Below are 25,336 nucleotides of genomic sequence, written 5' to 3'. Positions count from 1 at the left end.
CAGTAAGGGGACAGGCAGGGCCTTTGGAAAACAGGGAAAATACGCTGTTTCTCCTCTGAAGGTTGTTTAAGTTGGGAGAAATAGACGGTGACACTCCACTGGCTCAGCGGAGGAAGTGGTGGTGGGTTGGGTTGGCCCGTCCTAGTGATGCTCCCAGCGCTCTTCTCTATAAATCTGCTTTAGCAGCTCAACAAGTTTGTGTTAAAATTACAAAATGTAAGAAAAATATTGTAAATAATGTAAAAAAAAATGGGAGCAGCCTCGGCGAGAGGGGCTGTGGGTGGCCACCTCCGGCCCACAGGCTGGGCTGCAGCCCTCCAAGGCGTGAGCTTGGCGCTAAATAATAATTTATCTGTTAGGAACGACCCTCCTCCGTCGCCTCGTGCTTTTGGGTGCAGCTCTGGGGGAGCAGGGAGGAAGGTGGGCAAGCACCCCACGGCTCCGCTCGCCCGCAGGGACCCGCGGCTCTGGCCAGGCTGCTCGAAACTGTCGGGACATTGTGCCCTGGCAAGAGTAATCAAGGAAACAGAGACCGGTTATTCTGCCGAACTTTTATTCCGACTGATACAACACATGTTGATTTGGTACACAAACAAGCAAGTTTTTAAGGCAAACAACGAGCTCAGAATTGTTTTTCCATACACTACAGTTCCCGTAACATCTCTGACAGAAGTACATGTTAAAACCAGTATTAGAAATACTGCTGTAGTGGAATTTAAATACATCACATAAAAGGCATCTTTAAAGACACGCAACAGAAATACACCTTCCCACTCAAATGGGTAAATGGGAAATAAAAGCTTTCATTTACACTTAAGCTCTTTGAATTCATTTTTGAAAGTGCGTTCCTCCAGCCAGGCCCTGTTTCAGCCGCCGTGGCCGGCAAATAGTGCTTAAACTCCTTTTCTGTAAACAAATGAAAAGCAGGCATTCCTTCCCATTTTCTGATATTTAAAGTAGCTTCGTATTACCGCACCCGAAGACGGACACAACGGCCTTTTTCCAAACATAAGTGTCCTGTTTCACTAAAAAAAAGGCACGGCGCAGCAGAATTATTTTCAGTGAACTCAAGCGGAACCACCCCCGATGCCGAAGTGTGTCCGGTTCCCCTGGAAGCGCATGAGGGTCCCTTCCCGCGGACCTTGCTGCGGAATTCCTCGCTGTGGAATTGCTGATACGAGGGGGGATCCATTCCCTCTTCCTCGCGGAGCTTCTCCCTTGCTGTCCCGCCCGGGGGGGGCGGCCCGGAGCAGCCCTGTGCTCCCTCGCTGCTGCACGGAAATTGTCTTGACAAAGAACGACTCGGACTAATTGTTAAGGTCACCCCGACATATTTTACAAGCGACTGGGTTTATTTGTTTTAAAAAGCTGATGTAGATAAACGGAACAATACGAGTCCTCTGGACAGAAGAACGGGCTTTTTACATGCCAAAATAAATTAAAAAAAAAAAAAAGTATGATTCCTGCAAGGCACTTTTTCAAAGAGAATGAGTAAAATTCCCATTTCAGCGCGTTCCCCAAAGCGCTGGTCGGTACATTGAAGCGGGGCAGGCAGCACCCTCGACGTGCAGGCACGGGCAGGCATTAGGCTCAACACCGGCTCTCGCTGGCCGGAAGGATGGAGTCGACTCGTAACTGAAAGAGGAATTGAAGAAGATGAGGGGTACTGATCAGAGAAAGGTGGCTCCTCACGGGATGGGCCTCTGTGGGTTTAGGCTGGCTCTTGGATTAAAGCGAGACAGTAGCTTTTAGGCTGCACTCGAACACCACCCAGATAAAATTAGATTTATGTAGACAGTGGCTTCTGCTGCCAGATTAATCATTTTTGCTTGGCTGATAGGAAGATAAGGAACTAGACAACGCAGTAGCAGAACAAGAAAAGTCAATAGCCAGTCTCTCTTTTGAGTAGTTACTTCTATAAACAAAGGAAGAGAAGTGAAAATAAAGGTTCTGTGTAAGAAATTCCCAGCAGATGCAGGATTACATTTGCCTTTAAGGCACAAGTTATACAGCGTATAACTATATGATATATTGTACTTTACTGTATTTGCATCTGATTTCACCCAAGAGGCCATGAAATGGGAGCCATTAGAGGCTATCATCTACAAAAGGGTGAAGAAAACAAGGGAAAAATGTAGCCCTTTTAAAAATAAACTTCAGATGTGACACAAACATGTTAGAACTCAGTTTTCTGCTAAAACCTGAAAGTTACTTGGGGGAAAAGTCTGACTAACGCACACACTTCTACCCACCTCTTCCAGTCTGCTTTATTTTAAAAATTCCCAAAGCTGCCATATCTCTCAAATTTGTCTTTTTGGAGAAAAGAAGAAATAAACTCTTTTGGGGTACTATTTTGGCCACTTTGTAGGAGATTTTAGTAATGAAGAAGTTTTGAGTGACATCCCCATTACTTAAAAAACATTGGATGCTCTTTTTATTCCCGGACACGGGCACTTCCAAATAAAACAACTCATATGAAAACAGTACTTTTGGCTTTGTAAACCTCTGCCATTAATCTACAGGAAGAACATTTACTGTCTCTTACCACCTGTTTATCACTCTCTCCATCTGCTTGAAGCAGTTTTATAGTCTGCTTTGCAACAGCAATTCTGGTTATGCCTGGGTATTTCATAGGCTGCTACTTAAAAAAAAAATCACAGATTTCTCACTTGTGTATTTACCCCACGGCTACGTCCTCCTCAGCAGACGAGCTCACTTTAGCATCGACGCAGAACGAGCTTTTATCAGGACAAATCCCTGTGTCATGAGACTCGTGCTACCGGCAGTTCTCGGAAGAGAAAGATGTACCATCAGTGGTACCACACGACCTTTTCCGTTTTAAGCCACTGAAATCCGAATGAAGCCTCCTAATTTTGTCTTCCTTTAATTCTTGGGGTTTTGCCCCTTTCTCCCCTTGTCCCTCCAGAAAAAAGGAGGGAGAAGGACTCTATAAAGTAGATAATCTTAGTATTAACATATATATCAGAGTGGGTCTCTTCAGTAATTTAATCTGTTGAATCTGTTCCAAGTGTTTCCTGACAGGAAAACCATTTTTTCTAGCTTAACGCAAGAAAATTCCCTCCAAACTCTACTTCAGGCACACAAACCATGATGCTCTGCAGCTCACTTAGGAACGGCAATAACAACAAAATGTGGAAGCAAAACCAAATCCTTCTCCTGTATTTGAGACTTTTTGGCACATTGGCTGCGTAATTATTTGGCACTGTAAGTCCACTCAGTAATACCATTTTCGGCTATTTATGCAGGTGCTAACATGATACAGATACCCCAATTCACAGTAAGATTTAAAGCTACTCGCTGGCAAAAGTAGTTTCCATGCAAAGGGATGGATGTTCCTTCATGCCGCCGTCCGTCGGATTTCCTCCGACAAGGTGATGGATCTCTCTTTCCACTCGTTGTTAGAGCACTTGGAGACGGCGTTGGCTGCTTGACAGAACTTCTGGAGCAGGATCTTTCTGAGCAGCAGGTAGACCCAGGGATCCAGGATCTGGTTTAGCGAGGCCAAGCGCACTGCTGTCAAGAAGAAATTGCATTCCTTCTGCAGTTCTGAGCTTTGGGCTTCGCCGGAGAATCCCCTGCAGTGCTCAAACGATGTGTGGCTGAAGATCATCTTCAACATCGTAATCTAAGGAAAGTTGGGAGGAGAAAGTGATCTATGTTAAGCTGCTGTTATCTGTCCACCACTGTCTGCAAATATCCCCAAACACCTGACAAGGATTTTTTTTCTTCCCTCGTCCAAGTCAAACTGTGATCCGAGCAAACACGCGCTGGAGGAGCAGCTCAGTTTGTGTGTGTATGTAAAGTGAGTGATAAACATGGGACCTTTTGGCTGTCAATCAGGTTTATTTCTAGATCTCATGCTAAACCAAGGCAGCACACGCTGCTTCTCTGCAGAAAGCTGGGCGCTAAATCCTAGAGGTGCAGGATGGCCTTGGCTAGAAAGGGAAGTTATGGACCTTGCAAAATTGACTTAAAGAGACTCATTTTATCAGTATCATATTATCACAATTACAAGGAACACCTGAGTAACTCATGATGAGTAGAGCTCTTCAGAATTATGTTATGAACAGTAAATGTCAGAAAAAAGAACTTCAAATACAAAAATATCTTCTTATTTTTAAAGCTGTTTTACTCTGTAACTTCTAAATTTTAGAATCTGATTTTAAGGTAAATTATTCTGCTTATGAACCGAGCCAAATTAAAAGAAAAGGGCTAATAAAGGTGTTTTGGGCTCGGAGTCAAGAAAACATTTTAAGCCAACAGAAAAAAAATCTTTTTGTCAAAAGCCACAGACTGCATTTTGTGTTAACCTGACCTGTATTTCCTCCCTTTCCCCCCAGCGAACAGTGATATACTTAGACATGTTTCCCACAGCATCCAAACTGGCACGACCGAGAGACACTATTTACACCGTAAAACATTTCACACAAGTTTCCGAACGTGATGTCTCCTGTACCTCACAGCACGGACCAGCAAGCTCTGGGCTGGGAGCCGAAAGCTGGGTGCAGGTTGGTTTTGGGGGGATTAAATGGTGTCAGGCGTGGTGGGATCTTGATTTACACCACTCGTTGGGCAGCGCAGGGCTGGTGGGGTCCTGCTGTGGGTGGCACACGTCGGAGCATAAGCACTGGTCAGCAATAGCTACTCATTATTCAGAAAAACCAAAGAAGCAGCAGCTTTGATTAATACTTTCACCCCAAAATGTGTACTTTAAGGTAATTTTATCACTTGTAGTGCAAAGTGTTAGTGGAGATATATAGAGGCAGCAGGGAGGATCCATGTTTCCACAGGGTTGCTACAAAGCTTATGATCGCTGAAAGAATGATAAACTGAAGATGGCACTGCAACGATTCAATCAACTAAAATAACAATACTTCGTACATCCTCATTTTCCAAATTAAGACATAAACTTGCTTTACAGCAATCAGTGCCATGAGCCTCAAAACACGAGGCCACCCTCATTCTCCTGGTACAGACTAGAAGGTGAGTCACTGCTGGGGCTGCCACAACCCGCACACAAAACCAGCAACCGAGGAGGAGCCCGGCCTGGGATGTGCCGTGTTCTGCACGTGCTTCATTCCTCCGCGTGCTCCAGCCACAGCAGCACTGGCTTTGTCTCCAGGCTGCTGCTTATTTGGGTAAAAACCCTGGGAAGGCTTTTTTTTGGGTATTTTTTTATTTAAAGCCGGTGTGACTGTTCACCAGAGCTGGTGCTGCCATGCTCTCATATCCTAATGCATAACCATGGGGAATATGAATCCCATTTTGAAAGATGTCTGATATAATTTTCCATGCTTGAGTCAGTATCTGCTGCCTAAAGTTTCCCCCTGAGCTTTCCCTACCAACTACAGCTGCTTAAAAACACATCACTTCAGAGGCTTTTCGTGTGCTTCTCTACAGAAAAGCCACATTCCGTCTCGCACTGCAACGTCTCTTCCAGGAGCTCATCGCCATGGGGATCCAAACACCTTCTGAGCAGGCGCTTGCCACGCGGCCTGCTGCCGAACGCCACCGGGACAGCAGCCCACGGCCAGCGCTCGGGGGGTCCAGAGCCGGGAGGAAGGCGGAGCTGACGCGGGGCCGCACAGCTCGAGGTGTCTCCTGGGTCTGTCCAGGAGATGGATCCTACGTGTGATGGGTGACGGCTCAGCTGCACACCGAAATCACAGTCTTTGCAAAGGCCGGGGGTGAAGAAACAGGCAGCCAGCCCTGAAAACACAGCAAAGAGCCCGAGGGACTAGCCTGGCGCTCAGCCCTTCACACCCCGGTCCAGCTCCTCGACTGCAGCCTTTCGACAGAGCCCAGACAACCCGCAGCAGCGGGCGCACAGGCCGCGGGATCCCAGCCAAGGTTCTCCCCACACCCCGACAGCTGTCTTCAGGCGCAGCGTCAGCCAAGAGGGTCACAGCGGGGCTGCTGCTGGCCCCATGAAGTCTGAGCAAGAGTGAGCAGGAGCAGAGGCGACGGGGAGGATGTTTCCAATCAAAGGGATATTCTGGCTGACAGATCAATAACCACATGTTGACCTTGGAAAGACTTGGATGAGTCCGGAAAGCAGGACAGCTCGCAGTGCAAAGCACAATTGGTTTTATTTCTTGAAATAGAAGCAGTTGAGGATTCCATCTACTACGTTTAATTTAAATAAAGATGAAAAATAAGCAACCCTTGGTAGGACTTTTTAAAAACTAGATAGATACAGATCCAGACCACATCAAACAGCCGCTTCTGCGCCAGACACACACATCCACAACCCCACCGCTTCCTCTGCCACCTTCGGCTACTGTCGTGGTCAGGGTCAGAGTCAGGGTCAGGGTCACTGTCTCAGCTCGGCCTGGGCTGCCCACAGCTCCTGCCTGCGGTGCCCATCCCCTCCCGCCGGGGACGGCGGCCTCACCCCGCTGCGGGGAGCAGCCCAGCCGTGTAAACGCTCCGTGCCCATGTTCCAGCCGTTCCCCGTACCCAGATCCCCTTGTCCCAGAGCAGCTGGCCGAGCTCTTCCTCTGGGAGCTCTGCAATGACCCTTGTTTCGCCGACTTTGTTGTCTTGTTCTTTTGTTAGTGAAACCATGGAGCTACAAAAATATCAGGCTAATAAAATACATTTCCCAAGCAGACAACTGCTGCTTATTTTTGGTCTTATTGCATAATATTCCTTTACTGGAATATTTGTTGGGCCAACAATCGCTCTACTGGAAATTTTACACGTTTGATATCCTTAGAGGTTGTTTACCGTGGCCTGTACTGGTCTTCTAAATGAATTAAAAGAAAGACTGCAAAAGGTAGAGGAACAACAGCAGGTGGAATAAAGTCAATGGAACTACACAATTTAAGCCCATTAAAAATTTGGCTCAAAATGCATATAGCAATAGAGTTGATAATTGTATTTATTCAGTTAGAGTAGATAAAACTTTACTGTCATCACTGTACGCAGTTTTTATAACAACATCAAACCTCCACTGCTCTGGTTTTCAAACTTACAAAGGTGTGATTTGTGAGATGTCTTTACAGGTTAAATGAGCTCTCCAATCTGGCTGTCACTGAAAAGGCATTTGCCTTACTCTGTGGTCACTCTTCCAAAAATCTGGCCTCCTACCCCTAATTCCTACTTTGTGGTTGTACAGAAAAAGTTGAAGTGCGCGTATAAAAATGCTTCCACCAACTCACCCCGTTAACACTTCCCACGGATCCCTCCAGCGGAGCGGGGGCAGCTCTGCCCATTCCACTTCTGACTGTTAAGTCTCCAAAAATGCCGTGGGAAGCAAACCACCAAGAGCAATCCCTGCACCCTCACTGATTTTTCTGAGCGCTCGGGTTCTGAAGGAAGAGAAAAAGCATCCCTCATCTCAGGGATTTTCTCTCGATGCTGCAAGGCTGGTTAAACCCTCCACGGCCCCCCAGGGCTGGTCGAGGGAGCTGGTTAAACCTTCCTCAGCTGCGGAGGGCAGAACCTGCAGCCCAACAAAGCCCACAAAAGCACGGAGGAAGGCAAACACACTGCCTTCATTTAATAAATGCCTCCTAATTTTTTCATCTCTTTAATTATGGACAAGCATGCAACAGTTAACTCCTGTAAAATAAAGAAATCCCAGCGTCTCCCCGCGGGACGTAACTGCACACGTCAGCGGGACAGCAGGACGTGCCACAGCGATGTTAAGGGCCAGGCAAGGTGTCTGGAACTGCACGGAGACACAGAGACGGTGACAGGGCAGCCGCCCGGTTTAACTTATCAAATCTGACATTTCTTGGGGTTTGAGGAGCAGAACATTCTTCTTTGGTTTCAAGTACCCACTAAACTTGCAGTGTGGTTTCATAGTTTACTTTCGTCACAAGCTGTTAATGATCTCTAGAAAGTTAACTTACAGCCTCTGACTTCTTTTGGGGTGGGGTTATTTTGGGGATCTGATGGAATTTGAATTAATTTACAAGGATAACATCTCTAAATTAAATTGTTTTCTATTTTTACCTTATCCCCATCGGCCATTAGCTCTGTCAGCCACTCCTCTTGTCACAGCTCCGTTTAAGAGCTCAAGCTCTCTGTGCACAAGGAAGAAAAATCCTTCTCCAGCCATCAAATACCTTGCACATAACTTCAAAATTACCATAGGTAGCTTCAGTCCTTTCCTGCTTATGGATCCCAAGTACAAACTTTCCAAGAATCATACTATCCTCTGACAGCAGAATAAGCTGGCTTTTTAGATGGGGTACAAGGCTCCTGGGTGTCCCTGAGGGCAGACGTGGATTCAGCCTCCACCACTTCTAGATCATGAGGAGGGGTTTACCCGTTGGACAAGAAAGGAAGGTCATAAGTGAGGAATAACAAAACAGTGGGAAGAAATGCAAGGATCTTTTAAAAAAACAGAAACAAAACCCCCAGAAAGCTGCCGTAAATAAGATACAGCGAGCAAGCTGCTGAAAACCAGAAGGCACTCGCAAAGTCACAAGTCATACCTTTCCTCATAAAGCACTGAAGTGAGTTTTGTTACAAGGTGGGAGCAAATAAAACTCCATAAACGGCTGATTCCCATGAGCACAGGGCTCCATCAGGGTAAGGTCTCAATAGGCTTCCCCACAGGTTCCCCTAAACGAAGGGACAGGTTCCCCCTGCCCAGTCACCCTCGGACCCCGACGGTGCTGCGGGGCAGGTGGAAGGAGCCGGGTAGGAGCCTGTGTGGCCACAGAGCCCGCGGCCAGCACCAGCCGCCCCCCTCCCCTCCCACCCTGCTCGGTGCCTGCGGCTCTGTGCCTCCAGCACTGTCAAGTTCAGCGTCCCGTTCCCAGACCCACGGCCACCTCAGCTCCTGCCTTTCTCCTCTGTACAAGTTTTCCTCGAGGTCCCTCCTTTTGACCCCGGTTTGTCCTATTTTTCCAAAAGTCTGTCTTCTTGGACCTTTCCCAGCTTCTCTCCTACCAACCCGACATCCCCCAGGCTCTGTCCCCGTCCCCTCTTCCTTCCCTCAGGGTGCACCCACGGCCACCCTGTCCCTGAGGAACTTGAACGGCCCAGCCCGGTGGCTCTCGGGGCCACGCTGCCCTCCTAAGGGCTAAGCCACGGCGGGCAGCCAGGTGACCTACCAGCAGTGGTGACCAGCAGGCTGAGAGGACACACATGATCCCCAAGAGCTGGATCAGTGTCTCCGTGGTGATCCTCCCCCACTGCTTGCTGGAGCGTGAGGCAGCCGCTTTGGTCCGACAGCGAGACACCAAGGCCTCGATGGTGGCCAGGTTGCAGGCCACCGTCACCACGAGGGAGAGGAGCCCCAGGATGGCGAAGGTGGAGGCGAAGAAGAGGCTCCCGATGAGGCGGCTGTCGCTGGTGCTGATGAAGCACCAGGTGCCAGGCCACTGCAGCGTGTACTGGCCCAGGCCAGCGATGGGCAGGAGGGCGAAGGCGGCCACGGCCAGCCAGACGCCCAGCAGCACCGTCCTCGTCACCCGCGTCTTCATGTGGCTGGCATACCAGTGGGGCGCGCGGATGGCCAGCGTCCTCTCCACGGCCATGGCGCTGGCGATGAAGAGCGGGCAGAGGCCGAAAACCGTCATGCTGAAGCCAAAGAAGGCGCAGAGGTGGCCCGAGGGGTCAACGGCGTCCCAGGCGCGGTTGGACAGGTACACGGAGATGACGATGGGGCTGGTCAGCAGCTGCCCCAGCAGGTCGGTGAGCGCCAGGGAGCCGATGCACAGCAGGAAGGATCGCTTCCGCCGGCTCTCCTTGGCCCGGTAGCTGCGGGAGACCAGCAGCATGGCCAGGGCATTGCCCACGATGCCGGTGATCATCATGGTGAGCGGGAACGCCACCGACACGGCGCCGCAGCCCTCCGCCGCCCGCCCCGTGCCGTTGCCCCGCTGCCCCATGGCGCCAGGCTCGGTGCCGTTGGGGCCGTGCTGGCACTGCGGCCGCCGGCTCATCGCGGCCGACCAGGGCGGCGGAGGGGCGGCGGGGGGCCGGGCCATGGCGGCGGGGAGCGCGGGGGCGCGGCCGCTCGGCGGGCGGCAGCCGGTGTAAGGCGGGGGGCGGGCGGAGGGACCGCGGGGGACGGTCCTTCCCGCCCCGAGGGGAAGGGGGAGGCGGCCCGGCCCGGCCCCGGCCCCCCCCGCGCCCCAGGGCAGGTCTGGGCGCCCGGAGGGGGACGGTCCCCTCAGGCGGCCCCGCCGGGACGGGGGTTCCCTGGCGGCCCCGGAGCGATCGCGGCTTCGAGCCGGTCCGTGGGCTCTGCTGCCCTCGGGCGGCACCGGGGCGGGCGAGGCGGCGGGAAGGGTGAGGGGAGGCGGGAAGGGGCCGAGGGGAGGCGGCGGGGCCGCCGGTCCCGCTGCCCGGGAGCTGCCTCTCGCCAACCCCCGACATGTCGCTGTCCCTGTCCCTGTCCGCCGCTCCGGGCAGCTCCTTGTGTGCCGAGGTGGCTGCGGCTGCCCCTCTCTTCGCTTTCTTTTCCTTAACTCTCAGCACTGTTTTAGCACCGTTCAGGCTCCACCAAGTCCTTTCTCAGGCCGTAACTGGCTTGATTAACCACAACTAAATAAACAAACACCCCTAAGGAGCAGGTGACAGAGTACCCGAGCAGCCAGAACAGCCCCTGCGCTGAAGCACCTTCGGCTTTGTGCCATTTCTGCGTTCCCAGGGTCTCTGGAGTTTGGTGGGACCTGGCTTTGCTCCCGGCAGAGGTAACTAGTCAGAGAACCGACACCAACCCTTGTCACAAATCCTGCTTTCATGTTACAGTAATTCCTTTGCCTAGGAGCAGGAATTTCTAATCTTCCTCTATATAAACTGTCTCTAGGGATTTAACTATTTTTTTCCTGTCAGTTAACCATTTTAATTGTAGTTGTACAGGTTAAAACTGCCATTAACAAAGTCTAGTTTAAAATACTGCCCTGCTCTGGTTTTACTTTGTACAACTGAATGTGCACAGACTAAATCACAAAACGGGTAGAGCTGCATTTCTCATAAATAAGAACCACATTAGAAGTTACAGTTTGCTGTATAAATTATTGAGCTGTGGCTTGTTAATTCTCTACTTTCTAGAACATTTACAGCAATCTGTCCTTAAATGAAGGAACTCTTGACTTTTTTAATCTGGCAGATAGCAGGATGTCATTTGCAGAGTAAGTCCAGTGCTGGGAACAATATTCACACTAAACTCAGATGTACGCAGCTTAAAGTAGAAAGTCTGGAAAAGTGTGAGGGGAAAATATCCTTTCCCCTCCTCCCTGCTCTGCCCTTTTTAACTCTGACAGGGACTTGTTGGTTGGGAGCTCCTGTGAGTTCAGCACATCCCCGTGGCCCCCTCCGCCCTCTGGAAAGCTTTTGTGCCACTATCGGGTCCTGCCCTCCCCGCAGTTTTACCGCAGCTTCGCTGGGTGTTAGTGCTGGATGGGCTCCAAAACCAGCCCCGAGAAAGCACCACTTATTAGTTCCATTTGCCAAACTAAGTATGAAGCACTCCACAGACTTTTTTTTCGTATTTTTTTTTCCCCCCAATAAAAATACTACCCATTCTGATAATGGGAGGATAGATAAACTTACTGAATTGTGCAGGACTTGGCTCAAAGCTGTTGTTGTAGTAGAACCATTAAAGGAGTATTGCTGCCTCCTGTTGCTCCCTTCTCCAAATTCTGGGAAAGTATGCACAAGTATCTATACTTTCATACTTAAAAGAAAAAACAACCCAAACCAAACACCCTGTTACCTGGTATGGAAATGAAGCAATCTTGTTTTTAAGATGTAACAACATGTACATTTTAATGTGTTTTATTACTATTTGACTTATCCATCTGAAGAAAAAAGAAACTGGATTTTTCAGCAGTGGGTTTTCCTCACTTGCCAAATTTACATAAAATGAGCAGCTACTCTGCTTTTAAAAAATCACTTTGTAGCTTCCAATTACCACAGAAGAATGCTTACGCAAACCCACCACTACTACTCACGAACGTATTTTTCTTAGAAAAGCACATTAGCCCTAAACTTAACCTAACCAACGCTTCCTCTGCCATGACACATTTCACTGATCTTTGATAAAGCTGCACAGAAATACCCACTTATTTCTACAGCCAGCAATTTATCTGACCCCAATGTCTAAACTGAGGGCAAGGGAAATATTTTCTAGTGGAACATAAAAATTTACTGCTAGGTCACTGGAGATAATTCTACCCACCCACACAAGCAGCCTATTACAGTAAACCTGAAAGCCTTCTCACAGCTTAAACCTGGCTTTGTGTCTTATCAGAGGTGGACCACATCTAGTTCTAATTTATTTGCCAGTCCAGTAAAAAAGAGGAATTTTGCATCATTTACAACAGGCATGCAAAGACCACCACAGTCGCTTTGCCTTTGTGTTTTAAAATGCAGACTTCAAAATAATTTAAACATGCTGCTTCCTCTAAAAACTTTCTGAAAAGAAGCTATGGAACACGTACGGAGGAAATACCCTGAAGTTTTGTAAAAGCTTATTTTAAACATGCTGTTGTTTAAATGCAAACATATTTTCAGTACTTAAAAGAACTGAAACCACCTGAAAATTTATCATACATATGGCCAGGGAAGGGCACACACGGCCCTTGCACGGCAGTAACAGAGACCACCACTGCCAGGATCTGTTGTGGGAGGTTAAAAAGAGAGATTTGCTTGTTTCCAAGAGAAAGCACTCACTGCACAGTTAACTCACAGGTTTTATTTACACTTGTCTACAGAATCATTTTGCCTTACATTTTATCTAAGCCAAATGAAACCAGAACTTTCCTTTGTAGCCTATCATTTGCTAAATTTAAAAATTTTCATCTGTTAAGTACAGCAACAATTTTAATACAAAGCACAAGAAAAAAACCAAAGGCTAACAACATAGCATCTATTTGATCTGATTTTTACAATTTAGTAGTTGGACTTTGAAGTCAGAGGCACAGTTACAAGACTAACCTGCTCTTGTGCAATCTACACACATTTAGCATTGAAATTAGATAGAAAAGAAAGCATTAAAAGAAGAAACTGCAGAGCATTTTTTTCTGCAAAAAGATTATCAAAATATTTCTACACCAAAAACATTTTGCTTATATACCAGTCCAAAAGAAGTGTCTTAAAAAAAAAAAAAAGAAAGCAGAATGTAGTTTTTAAATTTTGCTCCGTTTGTTTTTGTGCAGTCCATTTAAAAAAAGCAGCAGTCAAAAATGGGTTTGGAAGTTTTACTACCAAAATAAATGCAGATATATTGCTGTTTGCTTTCTTCAAAAGAAGAATTTTCCTTAACATACTTACCTTGTGATGGCACTGAAGATACTTAAAACCTTTCTTAACCAAACGGAGCTCAAGAGAGACCAAGTTTTAATGTGATATTGCTAGTAAAATAGATTCAATAAAGCATTTTAAGCCATAAATTATGTTTAAGGGAAAAAGAATGATTGATGAAGAACACATTTAAGATGTCAGGACTTTCTACACAGTTTATTAATTCTCACTTTTAAATATAAATAAAATTCAGATACCTTGAAAATTTTAGTCAGCCCCAAATGAATTTAGACGGCCTGCAGAAGCTTCACTCGATTCCGAGAAGCTAGTTCCATATTCCTCCATCTCAAGAGCAGATCCTAAATGATCCTTCTCTAAGAGAGGATCGCAGGGTCCAGGGTCCGTGCAGGTAGGAATCCCCCAGCCCGTCCCTGCTGCGGAACGGGCACGTTGCTGACCGCAGCGAGTCACTTCGAGCGCCGGGCAGCGGCGCCGAGACTCGAGCGGTGGAGAGGCAGCGCCCAAGGTCCCAAACGTCCTCACTCTGGGGAACGGAGCCTAACTCGCTCTGCACCCTCGTACCACAGGCTGGGTGCTTCACAGCTAACGAGAGGGGCACCCATCTGTACTGCTACTTCAACACGGAAAAATAAAAAATAATTAGACCCAAGTACTCACTACTGTCATCCCATGGGGAGCACCAGCCCTAGGGCTACGCTAATCCTCTGTGGTCCCACAGGAGCTACGCCAAGCAAGCTCAGGACTGGGGTTCTTCCTCTAGTCCTCAGGTTGGCAAGTGCCAGAGGCAGAGCAGAGCTGTAGGAGAGCGGAGCCAGCCTGGGCCTGCTCATACCTACGAGAGCGCCAGGGACCGAGCGACTGAGACCCTCTCCTTACCCAAATAATAAAGCCTCACACCACCTCCGAGGAGTTTATGGCTTAAAATGCTACCTCACTTTTTGTTTCATGAATGAACAAAGCTGCAGTTTTCCAGAAAGCAAGGACAGACATGCACCTCTACTAGCAGATTTAGCACTTCTGACCAAGTAAGACACCAACTTCTTAAAAATGTCTCATGCACTGACTGGAATTTTTTTTTTTTTTTTAAATGTGAGCTTTAATACATTATTTCTTTTTAGAACTTGTACGGGAACCAGAATGGGAAGATCCAGATGATGATCTGCGGCGTCTGTAAGATATAAATGGAGAAAGCATGCAAAGAAATAAGTTGAAATTAATTTTAGCATCCACTCTGAGTAGTCTGTATCCTATAATAGCTGGAAGCCAAGTATATGATAGGGGCCTTTTAAGAATATAGAAATAACTTTAAACCACTTTAAGCTCATGAATGTGAATTTAATACTAAAAATGTAAGTTTAATACTGAAAGGAGAATACCATTTCTAAATGCAGTATTTACTTATGAAAATAAATCAATACTGTACACATTAACACTTTCACACACAGAAAGAATGGTGACCCAGGTCTTTCTATGGAACATGCTCCTAGCAGGAGGAAGTTTCATTGGAGGGGGAGAAAAAAACAATTACAGAGGTTTTAATAAGAAGTAAGAGTAGGGGAAATGAGAAAACTACTTTTAATATCAGAATAACTGATCGGATTCAATTCTTTCCCAGTAAATCTCAGTCCTTCAGAAAATAATAATAATAAAAAAAAAAAATCACACATTTAAATACACCCATTCTTATTCTACATAAACCCAAACCTTTCGGGTGACCGTGATCTCGATCGTCTTTTTTTGCGATCACCAGATGAAGAAGATCTAGAACGACTTCGCTTCTTGCTTCTCTCGGGGGAAGATGATGAACGAGAGCTTGAGTAAGATCTTTTCCTTGGGGTGGAAGACCCCCTGTAGGACCTGGAGCTGGATCTTTATTGATTAAGAAATAAATCAGATTTAATTCTGGTATAATATAGAAAGAACAAAGAAAGAACAAAAAGAGACAGTTTTCATGAACGCTTGCTACTCTAGTTACATCAGTGGTTTGGCAAATAAACGTGCGGATGCTTTAATACTTACTCCTTAGTTATCTGCCAATAAAGACTTTACTGCCATGGTAGTTTCCTTAATAAATTTTCCTAGTGTTTCTTGATATACAGACCAGCAACGGTTTGGAAACCTCTTTCCAGCATTCACCAGAGTGACACGTTTTGACAAAGAAGCGGTGGAAGAGTGGGACAGGAAGTAGCCTATGTAAGGACCTTCCTCAGGAGTTAAATGCAGAGCAAAATGGCTCGAAAACCACAGATGTAATGTTGATTTAACACTGTGCCACTCCATATTAACGGATAGTTCACACTGCGGATTTGTAACGGTCATCTTACTAGAATAGTAAAAGCCCTCAGAAGGTACGTTTACAGATCTCAAAATAAAGTTGCATAGAGAGTAAGACGAAGGTCTTACACAACCAAAATCTTTTAAAAAACGTCTTAGAATACAGTCATTTTGGCATTTAAAGAAAAATGAACCAGCTTCACTTATAAGCACTCAAAAATCACTTTGGTAATCTAAAAAAAAAAAACCAACCAAACCAAGAAAAAAAACACTTATTGAAAAAGTATGAGCTAGAAAGTCCTAAACTGCAATTCCAAAATTATATAAAAACACCTAAGAGGATTTTTATTTTTTTTTCAGTAAGCTGGATAAAACATTTTAAAAAACCCAACAACATCGTGTATGCTGTTGGCAGAGGATTTTCAGGGTTTCCACTGGAAATAACAAAGCAGTCCTGTTTCACACAAGCCGAGGGCGCGTGGAGGATGCCATGTGGCACGAGCAAGTAAGCCCGCGGTGGGGGCACGGGCACCCTTCATCTCCTCCTAAAATCATGGATTCCACCTGGCGCTGCCCCTCACGGGATCATCCATAGCCACGTTCCTGCCCCCCAAGGGCGGCAGCACCATTTGGCACCGGTCTTCCCAACTCAAACTTCCTTATTTAAGAGTTTTAAGATTCTCCGCATGCATGGAGATGGGACAGTTCTTCACTCCAGTGCCAAAGGCCAGTCCTGCCCCCAGGACGCCCGTGCAGGGACACCTCAAGGGACTCAGATGCTTTTGTGACCCTTCCCCGCACAGGCCGGTAACCGCTGTGCAGGAAACACCAGCTAGCTCCAACTCCTGCCAGCTTCTCGCGCGATTGACTATCCATGTTTTTATACATTCCCCCCACATTTATAAAGATCATGGCAGCGCTATCTAGTGGAAGTTAGATACGTTCAGTAAGTTACCACTAAACATAAACCCAGAAGTATAGCGTGTTTGCTAGTGTTCTTCCACATCAAGTAGCCAAAGTGGAAACAGTAAAACCAGCAAAAATTACAGAAGCAAGTAAACATGCATTCAAATTCTTCTTCCTTCCCAGTGAAGATCTGTGGCGTCCACTCCTCTAGCTTAGATCAGACTTAAAACTCTTCAACCAAAACCTCGCATTCTCAAGAAATACATCTGTAGTGGTAACCACCTCGTGCAGAGACCCCAGGAATTCTGACTTCCAAGATAAAAATGAGTTAATGTTTTTTGACCGGCATAATTTTACGATGAAATCAACAAGCGGTTGGTTCTTCTGCCCTTTTTTCTCTCTGCAAGGAGAGAGTGCTACCTCATTCACCTTGATTTCGACCCACGAGATCTAGAGTGTTCTCTGGAACTGGAACGAGATCTTGATCTGGAACTGGAAGAACTTCTTGAATGGGACCTGAAACAACATGGAAGATTTTTTTTCCAGTGTCTGACTTGTATTTAGCAGAATAACTGCTACTGGTAGCAGTAGAGACAACGATGCATCAATACAATTTGGCCTAGAGTCACTAAAAAAGCGACAATTTCCTCCTACTCCCCCAGTATCACCACAGTGCATTTTAAAACAGAAACTTTAACACAGTAAGATGGTGCATTAGAATAATTTATAAGGTCAGCTTTTAATTATGTTTCCTAAAACAAAGCACAAAAATTAAACAGGATTGCAGTTATATGGCAAAATGAAAAAACTGCATATCTATTAATTATTTCATAAAATCAATGCCTTCACTTTTGATTTGTGCCTTAACTTGAAAACCATCAGTTTCTTTGAAAAGCAGAGTGGGTAAGAGCATTAGCAGTAGGTAGCTCAAATTCTCCCCAAATCAGTTCTCATGAGCATTCTGTAAGCAGTTGCAAGTTTTCGTAAAGATTTTCCCCTGCATTTGAAATTATTTAGTTAATTCTTGGCTAATACATGGCCATACCTAACACTACTTGTAACTAGTCAAAATTATTTTCAAATTTTTCATGTTGATGGGTTTTCTTTAAAGCACAAACCACAGAAGTTACGTAAAATGATAGTGGACTTGCAGTAACCACTGTAAAAAGAAGGCATTGCAATCAAACTCTAATAATCTTTTCAGGAAAAATATATTATACATGCTGACAGGATAAACTGGGAGATTGACTTTTTCATTTTACTGTGCGAAACAAAAGCGGTATGAACACATGCTAACTAGAAAATATATTTAAACCTTTTTAAAAATCGCAAGGAGGTATCCACAAATGGCAACTGGTATTTCCAGTTAATTATCTGTAGCTAGAAGCAAAAAGTTCAGCTGAAAGTTGAAAGACCCCTAGCAAGTTTCAGTTATGACAAGCTGCTTTTTACTTCACCGTTAACATCTGTGAATTAAGGAACAAAGGTACAGGCAGATGAAGTTCTTCTGTCTTCTCTGACCTTGCCAGCTCTAAACCCCAGAACTGCACCCCACCGCCGCCCGTACTGGCTGCGTGCTACCCTCACACAGCCACCTCCTCAAAGATCTTCCTCCACACCTCATTTCATTTAAAAAACTGCCAACAGCCGGTCAGCTCAGCCACTATTATTGGCTTAGCGCTCCTCCTCGGAGCCAGGCGGCAAACACACGTCTCGAGACGGCATTTGAAGGAGTGGGGAGGCTGGCGATGGGTTTTGGGAAGAACGGAATTTTTCACAGAAGAGGCAGCACGAGTAAAAGCATGACAGCAATGGGGGAAAGCCAAAGCAGAGCGAGCGGCTGGTATCTGGTTAGTGTGAGGGTCTGAAGAAGCTGGCCGGCGAGAGCAGAGAGGTGCAGTTACAAAGCTAGGGAGGTTAGAAGAAACCTGAACTTTCTGTACATCCCCGTGAGCTAGTACCGATTTGAGGTCTTGAACCAATCAGTATCATCCCTGTATCAGTTGTTAAGGCAGCTAAAAAGCTACAACGTGATTTACATCACACAATTACAAAATAGTTATTGAATTGTTTATATATTCCCGAATTTAAATAATAGTGTGAGACCTTAAATCTACCCAGTGGACTTTTTTTGTGGCCCCACGATCAATATAAACCTTTAGTGTTATTCTGACAACATCGCCACTGTACTTAAAGCTTTGTCACTTGCCATCAAACTAAGTTCAAGTTTCTTGGCTTTATTTCCGGGATATTTTCCACTCTGTCCTTTCACTGAATCTCTCTGGAGTGCATCATCACTGCCCTCTTCTGCCACCTCCTCCCACTTGAACAATACCACCCTTCTGCTTCTCTGCTCAACAACTCCACTCAACACTGCTAAAAAAAGTTCACCTATTGAATCACATATGGCCAACAAGCCTAAAAATAACATTGAAAATAAGTTATATTTTTAAATTTATGTGAAGGATTCAATTGAAATATCATCTTAAATTTACTAAAACAAGCAACAAGACCCATGAAGCCTCCCTACTGAGGATCCACAGGTCAGAACAGAACATGATCTACCTGTGTAAATTCTGTACAGAAAATTGTTAACATTATTAAACTAAAACTGTAAGGCAATCAAGAAAAAAAAGTAAATAAAGAAGTTAGATACTGACATTTTGCCTGGCGTTACCCTTGACCTGTACCCGTTTACCTGGACCTAGACCTTGAGCTTGAATGAGAGGATGAGCGCGATGAAGATCGGGAGTGGGAAGATCGAGACTTAGAACGACTGCGCCTATTGGATTTCTTTTTCTTATTAGTGTCCTCTTCTTCACTGGCATCAAGATTATATTTTGAAAGGTCAGCATCATCTTCATCCTCATCCTGAACAAATATACAAAAAATACTTCAATATTTTGACTGTTTTCTTCAGTTAGTGTTGTTTACTTATTCTACAGTTTATTTTGTGCTTTTTTTCAACCTTTGAAAATACTGTTGTTAGTGGATTTAATCAAATACAAAAATTCTAAGAGTAGAGAGTGATGGAAAATTTGTGTTTCAAAGCAACCTGTCAAAAAGCCTGCAAAAACACCCATCTGAAGTCCCATTTTCTCTTATTTAATGAAGTGAATGAAAATATAGACATTCATTCTTACCAGTTACTTTAAATAAGCACCTGGAAAAATTTTCAGCCTCAGGATCTATAACCACAGCGTAATTCTGCACAGACGTATTTCATACGCAGAATTTGGTGACTGCTGGGTTAAAAATAAGCATATACGTGTGTCTCTGCAGGGCTGCTCTCCAAAGATGTGGACAATCTCATATGTGATGATCAGGTATTTCAGGAAAGACAAAAAAACTCTGGGTATCTTATTCCATTTTATAAAAAAAATAAATCTGACATGGTTTTAAAAGGCTAAGAATATTCTCTTTATGTGGTAACCATACATAAAGATTCCAAATAAAGATCTCAAATTTTTGATTCTGATCTCAGATAAGCTTTTCATTTTTTTTATGGTTTAAAAAAATCATCCATCTTTGAATGCAGGTATTTAGAACAAAAGAGAGCTTGTGCACATACTTCACAGAAGCTGCAGGCACCATTATTCTGAGTTACCCCTCTACATGGCTCCAACGGCAGCAAGAAATACAGAGCAAACCTTACCTACTAAACAGCACTCTAGTAATAATTAAAAAGTAATTGCTAGGAAAAAACCAAAACACACTACCTCATCCAATTTGTATTTGGAGAGATCTTCATCCTCATCCTCCTCATCTTCCCCTTCAGATTCCTTATCTTCTACTTCCTTCAGGATAGATACAGGACCAACTGGCTTCCCTCTATACTTTTTCTTTTTGCGTCCAAACTAAGAAATTTGATTCCATTAGCATACAATTTAATCAAAAGTCATTTCCAACTGTATTTTCTGATAAAACTCCTATGACAAAATAAATATACATCAATTGCAAATAAGGTATTGCTCAAAGGGAAGGAGCAGTCTCACGCAACATCAATTAGCAAGAAACTTTCTGAAGAGATGTTTGCCTTGGATACAGTTAGTATCCACAGACAAGATTAAAGAAAACCCGAATTTAATAAAAGAGTGGTTTATATTTGTGCTATGGGATATATTTATTTATAAACCAGTGTTGAACATCTGGCTGAAAACAACACTCACGATCTGAAGCCAGCTCCTGGAGAAGTTTAACAAACTCAGCTTGTACCAGTTCAATTTGAACTCATTCTTAGTTTTTAACCCCGCAAAAGACAAAGCAGATGCATTCACTCTCAGTTCAAAACTTTCACACTCGGGCGTCTGACAAGGAGAGGCAGCACAACGCACTTCTGACTGGTGCTTTTCCCCGTAGGGAAACCAAACGCAAACGTGTCCTAAACACAAATCACACCACGCGCGTCTCTCCAGAGCAACACGTGCACCTCCTCTTACCTCATCGTACTCCCCGTCGGATTCTTCGCGTTCTATATATTCAACATTCTCCCGTTCATTAAATCCTCCTCCGTATCCTTTAAAAAAAAGGGGTAAAACATGACAATCTCTTGATCCACACCAAATTCAGCACAAAGTTTAGAATAAACTTTCACAGAGGTTCTGGAAGCCTTCAGTGGATCTATAAATATATGCTGTAAGAATGTAACATAATCTCAAGAGGAATGAATTGTTCCCACACACGTTTATTAAATATAGTTCCCCAGAAACCTAATTGAGAAAGTGGATTAAGACACATAACGCAGAAGCAAGAGCATTTAAAAGAATGGAAAAATATAAAAAGTTTCCGGATTACAGCTGTGCTGAGCCGGCACCTTCCCAGCAGAGCCGTGGCGGGGCTGTGCCGCCTGACACAGCGACGTCCCCGAGGGGCTGGGACAAAGGCTACTGCCCTCAAAAACCAAAACCCCACCCCTGAGAGCAGCCCGCAGCCAACTCGGGAGAGCGGGCAACGAGCTGCAGGGTGAGGGCAACGCTGGCTAACTGCTATCAGCTGCCTCCCCGAGCACCCAGCCCCACTGTGACATGAAGTCCCATAGGCCCTCGGGGAGCAGCAGGAACCAAAGCGTCCTGTGGCTGCACCCCACTGCACAACGGCCGGGACCTGCCGGGAGAATCTTCCTGTTCCTCTTCACCACGTCAGCAGAAAACTCCCAACGGCTCATTTTAATTTCAGCTGACTTTGTAATTTACTGCAAGCATGCACAATGTGCTAGGGGTCCTTCACATGACCACAAATCTACTCTGAAGGGCACCAGAACTTGAAAAAACAAATAGCAAAAATATAGAATCAAATATTAATTAAATAGCAAATATACTGAATTATTATTAAATAGCAAAAATATAAAAGATTATTTAAATAGCAAAAATATCAAATAAAGTATTATTTAATTAAATAAAAATATAGAAGTATTATTTAATTATATGAAATAATTAAAATGACTTCATATCTTTACAATATCAAGTAAGAATACTAAAAAAAATATTCTTCCTCCTTTCGAATAACAGCCTCTGTGCTCCTCGCCACGCTTCTTTTTCTGTAAGCATTAGTGTTACACTCTGTGCATTAAATTCTCTGCCTACCCCTCCGCAGCGGTAACAGTGTCCGCAGTGAGGAGCAGTGTAAGGAAATCCTCTGCTCTAGTTACCAGTGGGTTCATTGGTAATGCAGGAGGAACTTAAAATGTGTCACAGTGAGCCCAAACCTCAAACCTCATTAAGAGATAAGAGCCTGATCTAACAGCCTTCACACGCTGCTGCTGGCACTGCCCAGCCCTCTCTAGATGGACGCTATACATACACACGACCTTTTGGAGTCTAATAAAACACGGCCTTGCTCCTTCCAAACGTCTTAGTATCAAAATCAAACATAGAGGCCATTTAAGCTGAGTGTTTGTTGACTTTCCACATGAAACCACCATGTACTTTACACACTGCTAAAAGTAAGCAAGTCTAAGAACCTACAGATTTATCCACACATGAAAGATCATTCAACGTTGCTAGTTCTGCTGTGAAAACAATCCCTTGAATTAAATTATATTGTGACTTACAAAAAGAATTTTTCTTACAGTAACTTGAATATTTTAAAACCATATACATCTTACCTGTCCTTTCCTCCAATTTAGCGTACTTTGGAGTATTACACATATTACATTCTGATCTTCTAGCCCAGTTCACGTTACCACATCTTCAGAGCCCAAAAGAAAAAAACAGAAATAAGAAACATTTCAAATCAAAAGCTTAATGTTGAGGCAACACTTCAAGAAATCGTTAACGATGCATTTGCCAAGTTTCAGCAGCGATCCGCAGTCACTAGTACAACACCAAGCCACAAAGAACTGCAAGAGAGTCTGTGGTATTTCACCAGCACGAGGGTGACAGGAAGACCACCATGCTGGACAAATCCAGGGGAAGAAATAAAATTTCTAGGCAGACGAGTTACCAGAAGCAGCACTACACAGAACGTGTCAATATTCCTCATCACTCTTCACTAGCAGCACTCACAGTTCAGAGCAGTTAACGAAGAAGCTACCACAGGAATAATGCTTACGAGCAGTCATTGTCATCCGCAGAGGCACAGCCACAGCTACAGGCTTCCGTTACTGCATTTCTACCTCACAGCTCCTAAAATGCCGCTCCTACTTCATCCCTCCCTAACACCATCACCAGGGTGCTGCTGAGGAGGAGGAGGTCCGCAAGACACAGCCTACTTACAAACCACAAACCTGAAATGGGCCATTAAGTGGATCCCCTCAGGCACTGGCTGCAGAACAGCACAAAGGGAAACCCCTCAGGCTGAACACAGTGAAGTTCTGACAGAAAAAAACCTGAAAAAGCCAGGTTTCACTGGCCAGACAGCTTAATCAGCAAAACCCAAAATCCTTAAAAGTGCTCCAGAAAACCTGACAGCATCTTTCCAAAATCAAAACATTTTATTAAAGTAGTCCTCTTCTAATTCAGATCTTAATATTCTCAGTTGATGGCTTGGAGAAGCACCCAAGAATTTAATTACGTGCTAAACTTTACTCATTAAATACATAGTGAATGTTAGCAATAAACTATCACACTGTAGCAAAGGTGTTACTTCCATCTACACATTTCTTCAGAGCTTGAGAAGTGTCTCAGCTTATCAGAGGAAAATATAAACTTTTACCTTTCTAGTCTTGATTTTTTAAATCTTTTTCCAGTCATGTTAATTAGGTAACTGCTCTCTGGCAAACAAAAATGAATGCTATCCTCACAGCAAGACACTACTAGTGGAACAGCTGTGAGTTTTGATCACTCTTCAGTACAAGTAAATTTATACTGACAAAATTAAGCATCATATTGTAGGTGTGTTGTGTGGCTGTAAGAGAACACTCTGCATACGTTTTACACTGCCAGTCGTTAGCACTGAAGAGGCCACGACTCTTTTCAGCAAGTGTCTTTCCTATTTCAGTCCCTCCAGCTTTCATCATTTTGGCTTCTGTTGTTTTTTCTGGAAAAGAAAAAAACACAAACAGTTCTCAAACGTCTTCCTTTGTCATTAATTAAAAAGATTTAATAATATATTATTTTTAAAAAGGCAGAAACAGACGAGGAGAAAAAGATAAATCATTTCAAATACTCACCTCTTCCACATCTGTTACAGCTGGTTCTCCTAGCAAAGTTAACGTTCCCACACCTGAAAATAAAAGACAGAACGAAGACGCGAGTTAACTGAACGCTGGAAAACGCGCGCACACACACACGACTTCCAGAAAACGCCTTTCCGTTTCAAACGAAATCCGTTCCAAATTGAAACACGAAGTTTCTCGGGCCGTGCCCGACCCTGGGGTGGGCTGCTGCGGGCCCCGCTGCACGATGAGGGCCAGGAGCTGTGAAGCCCTGCGGGGAAGCTCGCCCCGGCCCGGCGGGAGGGAGGGAGGGCGGCCGCTCCCCCGAGACCCGCCGGCCGCGGCTCCCCCGGGCCGCCCGGAGCCGGGGCTGCCCCGCGGCGCTGTCCCGTCCCGGCGCATCCCGGGCCCCGCAGCGGGCGGGCGGGCGGGCGGGCGGGCGTCCCCCACGCGGCCCACGCTCACTTCTTGTCGGGGCAGATCCAGTCGCCGTCGCTCACACGGAAATTCTTGGTCGACATCTTGGGCCCCGACGAGCCGAGCCGAGCGCCGAGCGCCGCCGCCGCGGAAGAGGACCGGGGTCCTACGCCGGGCGGGCTGTCCGCTCCGCGCCTGCGCCCTGCCGCCGCAGCGAGCGGGGCGGCCGCCGGGCGGGATTTTGTTCAGGCAGCGTCTGGGACGCCTCAGGCCGGCCGCGGGAAGCGGGCGCGGAGGAAGGGCGCCCCCAGCGAACCGGAGGGCCGTGTGCAGCGCTGAGGGGGAGTGGGGCGCGCATGCGCAGACTGCGGCCGCCAAGGGCGGGCTGCGGGCTGAGGGGAGGACGGTGGGGAGGGGTGGGGGGTTGCTGCGTGCTCAAGTCCTCAGCCCTGGAAGCGTGAAAATCGCTCCTGTATGAGCTCGTTTATTCACGGCGGTTTCTCTTCCTCCAGCTGTTGCTGTGGGTTTGTCACCCCAGAGTCCCAGGGGTAGAACGGCCCGGGCTCCTCTCAGGAGAAAAGCCTGCCGGTGAATTCCTGCGTGTACACCTTCACTTCAGTAAAATAAACAGAGAAACCATCAGTTGCTGATGCAAAATGAAAAAGAAACTAAATGAGGCCTCATTTTCACAGATGAGAGCATGTACAAGGTTCAGACTGGTTTCCCAGTGTGATAGCCCTACCAAAATCCCCATCAGAACATACAGAGGGTTTTAAATATGAATAAGGCAGGGCACTGGTATAAATATTAATGTTAGAGTGTTCCAAGTAAATCCATTATTTACATAATTTTAAAATTCTGATTAAAAAATCACTCCCAGGTTGGCTGGTG

The 25,336-nt window shown here is 45.6% G+C and overlaps 2 protein-coding genes across 4 annotated transcripts; both read right to left on the bottom strand.

Moving 5' to 3' along the window:
* Nucleotides 1–534: 534 nt before the first annotated feature.
* PTGER3 (prostaglandin E receptor 3) lies at nucleotides 535–9,939 on the bottom strand. Of its 3 annotated transcripts, none has more exons than XR_012624208.1 (3): nucleotides 9,093–9,939; nucleotides 2,717–3,646; nucleotides 535–1,635 (listed from the first exon to the last, which is right to left on the bottom strand). XR_012624208.1 is itself a non-coding variant. In XM_074833162.1 (3 exons), exons 1-2 carry the CDS (start codon nucleotides 9,924–9,926, stop codon nucleotides 3,359–3,361), a joined length of 1,122 nt encoding a protein of 373 aa, XP_074689263.1. In that variant the 5' UTR covers nucleotides 9,927–9,939; the 3' UTR covers nucleotides 535–1,635; nucleotides 3,320–3,358. The 3 variants fall into 3 exon arrangements, 2 of the variants coding, with proteins under 2 accessions (XP_074689263.1, XP_074689262.1); XM_074833162.1 differs by having other exon boundaries at nucleotides 3,320–3,646; XM_074833161.1 differs by having other exon boundaries at nucleotides 535–3,646.
* Nucleotides 9,940–12,665: 2,726 nt separating this feature from the next.
* ZRANB2 (zinc finger RANBP2-type containing 2) lies at nucleotides 12,666–24,627 on the bottom strand. The gene is made up of 10 exons (XM_074831747.1): nucleotides 24,494–24,627; nucleotides 24,044–24,096; nucleotides 23,802–23,910; nucleotides 22,538–22,620; nucleotides 20,874–20,950; nucleotides 20,154–20,291; nucleotides 19,133–19,305; nucleotides 16,864–16,950; nucleotides 14,959–15,123; nucleotides 12,666–14,422 (listed from the first exon to the last, which is right to left on the bottom strand). The coding sequence occupies exons 1-10, from the start codon at nucleotides 24,547–24,549 to the stop codon at nucleotides 14,359–14,361; spliced, it is 1,005 nt and encodes a 334-aa protein (XP_074687848.1). The 5' UTR covers nucleotides 24,550–24,627; the 3' UTR covers nucleotides 12,666–14,358.
* Between the last annotated feature and the right edge of the window lie 709 nt (nucleotides 24,628–25,336).

Source organism: Strix aluco, chromosome 8 (genome assembly GCF_031877795.1).
Source record: "Strix aluco isolate bStrAlu1 chromosome 8, bStrAlu1.hap1, whole genome shotgun sequence".
NCBI classification, from domain to species: Eukaryota; Metazoa; Chordata; class Aves; order Strigiformes; family Strigidae; genus Strix; species Strix aluco.
This window is presented reverse-complemented; position numbering and strand designations above follow the sequence as displayed.

What these genes read in the sequence shown, in the direction of transcription:
- PTGER3 (XM_074833161.1), bottom strand. Translation starts at nt 9,926, where the DNA reads ATGAGCCGGCGGCCGCAGTGCCAGCACGGCCCCAACGGCACCGAGCCT. An exon ending in CCTGCTGGTCACCACTGCTG is followed by an intron (nt 3,647 to 9,092) that starts GTAGGTCACCTG and finishes AACTTTCCTTAG; the next exon opens with ATTACGATGTTGAAGATGAT.
- ZRANB2 (XM_074831747.1), bottom strand. Translation starts at nt 24,549, where the DNA reads ATGTCGACCAAGAATTTCCGTGTGAGCGACGGCGACTGGATCTGCCCC. An exon ending in CCAAATACAAATTGGATGAG is followed by an intron (nt 19,306 to 20,153) that starts GTAGTGTGTTTT and finishes ATATTTGTTCAG; the next exon opens with GATGAGGATGAAGATGATGC. An exon ending in AGCTCAAGGTCTAGGTCCAG is followed by an intron (nt 16,951 to 19,132) that starts GTAAACGGGTAC and finishes ATGTTGTTTCAG; the next exon opens with GTCCCATTCAAGAAGTTCTT.